The 8,049-nt window shown below is 30.4% G+C and overlaps 1 protein-coding gene across 1 annotated transcript in view; it reads left to right on the top strand.

Annotated features, from left to right (window-relative positions):
- Window positions 1-3,406: 3,406 nt before the first annotated feature.
- Window positions 3,407-8,049, top strand: part of LOC137398681 (uncharacterized) — a 35,139-nt gene continuing 30,496 nt past the window's right edge. Inside the window, exons 1-2 of the mRNA XM_068084867.1 lie at window positions 3,407-3,497; window positions 4,279-4,401. Of these exons, the coding sequence (XP_067940968.1) occupies window positions 3,446-3,497; window positions 4,279-4,401 (175 nt within the window). The 5' untranslated portion in view covers window positions 3,407-3,445. The remainder of the gene's footprint in view (window positions 3,498-4,278; window positions 4,402-8,049) is intronic.

Raw genomic sequence — 8,049 nt, forward strand, 5'->3', positions numbered from 1 at the left:
CAAACTAATGGCAGGTCTTTCAAAATATCAACAAGGATGGGATTCGAACCCACACTCCCAGCCGGAAACGGATTAGGGCAAGTCCATCGCCTTAACCACTCAGCCACCCTATCTGCTGGTAGAATTTAATTGATTAGTTTAGTTCAGAATGGCCAGCTCTAACTGAAATAAACTGAAAAAAACTCCATTAGAAGTTATAACCAGAAATGAAATCAATACATATAATTAATTCATTACAACCCGGCATGTGGAAAAACTTTTGTTTTGTTAAGAATTACTAGGTAAATGCTCGGCATTGCACTGTACTCTACTACATTGTACTAAATTAATTACCTATATAATTAGCTATATCTTTACAAAACTTTACTAAAACTATTAGTCACAGAAAAGAAATGGATTAGGTATATGTAGAAAAACATAAACCCATAACACCTAAATCTATTGTTATAATCAAAGGGAGTACACTTGTTTTGTGGAACTAAACTGAGTAAGTCTATGATTTAGCTTTACCTTCTAACTTGGGCTTCTTTTTAGGTTTTTAATAACAATCTTATTTTAACAATTGAATCTAATAATATCTTAACAATAATCTAAACATATCTTAACAATAATTATGTGTGATGGTTAACACTGCTAGTTATTAACTCCAAGCAGACACTTCAAGAGTAAGAATCTTAACCAATGTAATGACTATTTACCAAATGAATTCATAGTATTTCATGGAGCTTTATGATTAATTTTACTGGCTCTAGATTTGGAAGTCCTGAGAGCAAATCCGGTACCATGCAGGTTTTTGAGACACATCAATTTTTGTTTAGTTTGTAAATGCAAAAGCGATTGCAGATTTTGTGAATAGCATGTAAAATGGTTTGAACATGGCAAGTAAAACCGATCAAGTTGTTATAAGCAATGCTCTTATGTATCTTTATAAAGGGTTTATCAGGTGTATAGTGGACGTGGCTGTTTAGCCTGCTATATTGAAAGGCTGACTACGCAGGCATTTCAGTGTACCGGAAAAGATCATTATCTCTAATAGCTAGGTGCATGCATAATTATTCTATGATGGGGCAAACTGGTTTTGTGGTGCAGTTGGTAGTGTGGTTGTATAGAATTCTTAAACATTCAAGTTCAACTCTTGTGCGAAACAACCTTATTCCTTTATGCTCTGAGCATGGTTTGGATGAAGTGCTCTTATCATTGTAAAAATTGCCAATTAGAATTTCAGTACCTTTTATAAAACAAGAAAGTCAAGTAGTCAGTTATTCTGATATATTGATCTTATCTTCAGACAGGAACAAGACGAGATCCACTTTATGAGGAACTTTAAGATTATTTGAGTATAACCATTTACTGTCTTACATAAACATATAAATATACATGTTTTTTATAAATGTATGCATAAAATTATATATTTTTTATATATTTTATACACTTTAATACATATATATAATATAATAAATATATATTATGTTATTTATATATATTATTCAGTCCACCGGGCTGTTGAGCCGACTATATTTATTTTGAATTTTGAGATTAATATGCACAGAGTAGCAGTGTATTTGTGTTACAGTATTTTAGTATAGTTATAAACTGCAAGGTTGTAAAGCTTTTCTGATCCTAAACCAATGAATCATTAGAAAAATTTTGTTTTTGCTATTAAAGCACCTTATAGCTTTAAAGCAATAACAGCGCTATTTATACAAAGCAGTTTGTTTAAACTCTAGATCACAGTTGATGTTCCTAGCTACTGGTTGCAGTAAGTAGAAATACATTTAATTGTTATACAGCATTATTAGTTAATAAAAAGGGATATATAATTCAGATGATGAAAATAACATTTTCATTGAAGAATCTTACTAAATTATAAAAATTTAACAATCTAATAGATTTCTAAGCAATATTTTTAAATATAATTTAGTTCATATCAATAATATAAACTAAATTTTTAGTGATAATAATAGTAATAATTAGCGATAATACTAGTAATGCAATTTTAGCAGACTTCAAAACAAATGAATTTAAAATAGTTTTAATGCTGATAACGCTTCAATGCTGGTTTATTAAATTTTAGCACTGTTAGAGGAAATATATTTTAAAATTGTAAAAATTAAATATATTTGGAGCAGTCCAACAAACCACTTAATAACTCAATTTATTATCATGCTTTCATTTATTATACAACATTATACCCCATTATAATAAGTTATATTGTATTTTATTATACTAGTAGTACACCTCATATACCTAATATATCTTTAATTCTTAATGAGTTATCCTGCAGGTCGGTGTTTAGGAAGCTGATTATCAGGGACCAGACAGAGATTGAAACTAATTTTTTCAAGCAACCTAGTAGAAGGTACAGAGAATATGCGCATGAAGTTTGCTATAAAATAGGTCGAAAATGAGGAAATTAGGACATGTGGTATTTATGGATTATGCTGACTAATACAAACACACTCACACACTAGCAATAAAAATTGGAATTTATGAATATAGTCTGTACTATATTATTTAATGTTACATTAAACAATGTTATTTTGCGGTGTATTGTTAGATTTACTTATATTTAGATTGTATTATAGCATGTTAAATTATTTTATAGTATGCTATATTTTTTGTCATATTATATCAGGTTGAAATATTGTCTATTTGATCAAACATTTAAAAGAGAAAAGCACTGAAAGCTATCAGAGTTTTTAATTCTTAAAACATTATAAAGATTTAATTGTTGCAATTTGCAGAACTCTGATGAAATAAACCTGAAAATAGAGGAACTGAAATAAATTTTATGAAAGAAATAATATTATCTCTGATACTTTGAAAGTATTTCTATTGTATTAGGTGTGTGATTTAATCAAACTGTAAAAACAGTAACATTTTTCTTTTTTAGCCAATTTCACTGAACAATAAAAATATTGGACATAGCTTCAGTTGGCCAAATATAATATTATTGATAGTTTTAAAAAAAAAATTGGATATAAAAAACTTTAATTTAAATTCTTTAAAAAAAATTTAGATTTTATAGCACAAATACTGAGTGTATGCCAGCAAAATCTTTTTGGCTTGAATTCATTTTGACCAAACAAGCAAAAGGTTTCACAGTGAAAGAGTTAATATTTGCTAAACAAACAGTCAAGGAGGTGAGCTAATGCGTGTAATTAAGATATTATTTGTGGTTCACTGTTTATTTTATATTACCTTAAGTTTATTTGAGGTGAAATTGATAAATAATTGATTTGGACTAATTGAGTGAATTGAACCGAAATATTGAAGAAAGGATAGCTAAAGAAATAAGAATTGAATTGCGTAATTTTGCTACTAAATATTGAATTGAATCAACTCAATATACTAGCTACCTCAAGCCTGCAAGTAATGTATATTTCATCACCAGGGAAAGCACTGGTTGAAGCACCAAGATCATTCGGAGTCTGGATAAACTGAAATGGCTGATCAACAGGAAGTAGATGAAATCAACAGAGTAAACACTGAAAGTGGTATGACGACTCCAATGCAGATATATAACTGCGACTATGCACCAATCAACCTTCTTTAATATTTGCTAAATAGCTTTGCAAGCACTTACATTATTCTGTGTGCTTCATTGGCCTACCAAACAATTTCTCATGTCACACTATACTGCTGGGAAACTAGTATATATAATAGAGATACCTCTAGACATTGAAGTACAGTGTAGTTTGATTGGTTTACGCTGTTATTTGAAACAACCTTTGTAAACAAAGCAATGTAAATGCCGGTGTTCTGGCTGCTAGAGTTAAGCAATGCTGGAATACAGGCCGTTAGGGTAAAGCTAACTATGGGACCCTAGCTATTTAAATCAAGTTTGAAAACTTGCAACCACCTGGCACTTTAGGTTATATGAAAGTTTTTATGTAACACCTAGCAAGAACTTTACAAGAATTCTTTATGTTAAGCACAATTTACGTTAAAGTAGGTTTACCTTACAAGGAGTGTTTACTGTAACAAAGAAAAAAATTGAATCAAATCACTTTTCCTTCAGTTTTGCACACATTGAAGCAAGAGAAGTTTAAATAGTTCATAATTCACCATCTCTTAGCTATTTACTTTCTGTTGGTAACGTTAACGTAATGTTACATTAACTTTAACATTAATGTAACATTAATGTAAGCATTGTCATTAACATAACATTAATTTAATGATAGTGTTAACTTTAAAATTAATATTAACTTAACAACAATGTTAACATTACGTTAACGTAACAGTTTATGCAATGAGCGCACAGATCATTGTTTGTAGATCGGATGCTGGCAGTCGAACGGCTTTCTCATCATTGTATTCCGAGACTTCCCAATTACAATTCAGCAAATTTTTGGAATTTGCGCACTGATTTTCTCCATGACAAAACTATAGATGCTACAGGTTGGTTTATGTAAACATATAAGTTTGCCTGCATATTTGGTGTACGTTTACTGGTATATATTTATGTATATTTACAAATTTTATGTATTTATTTTATTGGTGTAAACATATTAAAATTAAATATTCATTCAGAATTAAATTATATATTTTTGTGACTAAAATTGAAATGTTGCAAGTTACATTATATATATAACCTACAACGTGTATATGCAATCAAACCTGGACATGGCTTTTTGGGGGGGGGAGGGGGGGAGAAAGAGAGCCATGCTTCTCTTTCTCTCCTCTCATCTTCCAAGAGAGCCATGCCCAGGCTAGATACATTCTATATATAAACACACCCCGCCTCCCGTAAAACCTCTATTTTCTTGTATCAAAGTCTGTTTTCTAACTCAAAATCGTAAATTTTTTTCTTTAAAATTTAGAAAGTAATGCTTTATAAATACTTAATAGCTGTGTCCGGCCAAAAGTAGTTACTCATTTCATGCTGATAATTTACAAAAACCATGTAATCTGTTCTACTACTTTCAGACAATAACTTGTGCCTAGTGCACCTGAGGCTAAAGGTTCATCATTATTTTTGCAAAAAGTTTTCTAATAGCAATTAAAGATTTTACTCCGCTAAAAATATTTGAACACTAATGTGGACTAGTTGAGCGGTGCAGGAAAGTTTTCAAAGTTAGCAAACGCGGTGGAAGGTATAAAATAGCCAGAATAAGATGAAATGATTATTTACGAAAGCAACAATCACAACGCAACCTGTTTTACAAAAAATGCAAATATTTTTGTTTCAAAAAGTTTAATTTTTATTTCCGCAAATAATACAGTTATAGTTTATTTATGTCACCTTTTCTTGAATATAAACTTGTAGCATTTGATAGATTAATTATCTTAAAAATTTTAATTTGGCAAAGTTTTCAACAAATTATTTCATAGTAACATTCTGGTTATATTAATGCTTACAATCGATTGATTTCATAACTCACAATGCGTCATTCTCTGTATCCAAAACTGACCCTTCATGCCTTCAGTCTAAAAGGAATACAAACTTGACACTAACCCGGAAGCGATGCATGACAAATCACAGGTACGTTAACATCTCTAAATATCAGTACATCTTAGTAAATCTACCATTGAACTTTCTTCTGATCATTTCTATATTCAAAATTAATTAAATATATATATAACCTTTGATTGCATATAAAAATCCTGTTCTAGCTGCGAACTGTAGAAAACATATCAGTGAGTGCAATGATCATTAATGCAACAAAATTGTTAAATAGTGTTGTAAAATAGAAACCTGCCATCAATTTTAGAATTACCTAAAAAATTTAAAACTCAAACAAATTTTAAGCACATGTTATAAGATTATTGTAGGTTAGTTGCAAGCAACAAATATTAACTAATTAATATATTTCTCAGCTCTCCAAAGCATATTGATTTTGAGATTTACAACAAATTGAAAGTGAATTTTTTATTTGATATCATTATGTCTATATGATATTACTATATTATTTTATTATTAAGCTAAAACATTTTTTGCACCCAAAAAGAGTAAAATTCGATTTGCTCAAAGGAAAGTACAAAATATAGGCGCCATTAGTTTTGCATGTAAAAGAGTAATATTTAATTTATCCAAATTTTGATGAGCTATTTAAAGTACAATGCCATGCATCCTTTATATCACCACTAATAAAGCGCCACCAAAGGGATAGGGTTAAAATATAGAGCCCATAGCATTCAGATAGACATTTTACAGTATATACCTTCCGATACAGTGCTAACTCATTGTCTAACTACATATAATTATTAAGAGCTGATTTTGTATTTTGCAGTTACATTCGACGATTGGCTCAAGTCAATTGGTCGAATCCCTCAGTCATGGTCTGACGAGTGCAGCTCATCATCGGTTCGCCGCCATCATGCTTTTAGCAATTGCTTCCTTGCATCCACAGCAGTACATTTCCAAAACCCTGATACCAATCCTGTCTCCATATTAAATCAAATCTGCTCTCATGCAAGAAAGATGGCCAAGTACTACTCCATCTTTCTTCACGGAGGGGAAAAGAAATTTCTATTGATGATAGACTGCTTGGAACATACAGGAGATTACAGTGAAATTCAACAACATATGATCGCTGTTTTTAGAATAACAGAAGGCGCACTGGGAAAGGATTTACTTGTAGTAAATATACAAAACTTGGATGTCATTTTTGGAGATAAAGATAGACCGATAACTCCTGAAACTATAATTTTGTCACTCAACGGGCTTGGCAATTCATTCTGGGGAACAAAAACAGGTAAATTCATTTTCTCGGTAACACAAACACAAGTATCTGGCATAGTATATCTTTGTTTGTAGCACCTTTCTCAATGCATGAACAATTGTTCTTTGTAAGGCTTTTAATTTATACAATGATTTAAAAACTATTTTGATTTTTTGTGTTGCAAACTGTTTATTAAACCGGCGTTCAGTTTAATACAGCCAGAATTCATATAAAGTGGTTAACAGGCCATCATTGACTGTATTTGAGTCAGGTGGATTGGTCAGATTTTATGCCAGATACCGTAGTCTAGTTTATTCTAAGGCCAGCTTTTTCTTCTAACTACATCTTAGCCGTAACACAAAGTTGAAGTGACACATTTTATATTGATGAATTTTTTTTTACAATGATTCAATTAGCTAGGTATTAATTTTTTAGAAATCGGCAAGTTTTTCTTATCCAATATTAGAAGTCTGAAACTTGGACTACCTGTCGACTATAGCTACAAAAATCTTGATTTATTGCAGTTAAAAAGTGACTTTTTGACATCTCATTAGGTCTCTCTGATCTAGGAAAGTCAATATTTCTGCCTATAATAGTTGTATGACTACTAGCATTCATCTTCTCTATTTGATAATACTAATTGTATGAATACAAAATGTTGAGTTTATTACATTACTCATATGACAATAGTCGCTTTGGTGATGTTTTACCTGCTGAGAATAAACACTAGGGCCTTGAATATACTAGGATGAAAGGTCTTATGAAAAACTTTATCTGTCAGCCGAAGGCACAAGAATAAGTTATATATAACTTGTAACATTGTAATGAAACAATAATACAGGAAACAATATTAAGAATGAACTTACACAAACTTGATAGATTTTATCAGAAAGTTTTGCTATTTTCTTATCATTTGTTTATGACGTTTCAGCTGTAACATTGTAACGATGTTTTGATGTAATAATGTTTCAACATTTACAACCCAAACCATGCAAGAGGAGAACAGATATTTACGGTGGTTTACTCCTTTTAGCTTATTTTATTTAAACCAAATGCATACAACCTCCAACAATTATTTAAAAATATTATTTCTAGATCATCTATAGTTTCACCTAATACATTTTATCATTAATAGGAAAGAAGTAAATTAAATGCTATGTCAAACCATCTGTTTGATTTTATTAACTAACCTTATGGTTTTCTATGGTAAGATTTGAATATCATTTGTTGGAGACAAAATTATTTTTAATAAAGCGCTATATATTTGTTAATATAAAAGAAATATACACACACGTACAACCTATATATTTAATATATACATATTATCTAAGTATACACATTTAACATATGCTCACACAAATAAAATAATCTCAGTTTGGGTAGG

The sequence above is a fragment of the Watersipora subatra genome, chromosome 6 (assembly GCF_963576615.1).
Source record: "Watersipora subatra chromosome 6, tzWatSuba1.1, whole genome shotgun sequence".
In the NCBI taxonomy this organism is placed as follows: Eukaryota; Metazoa; Bryozoa; class Gymnolaemata; order Cheilostomatida; family Watersiporidae; genus Watersipora; species Watersipora subatra.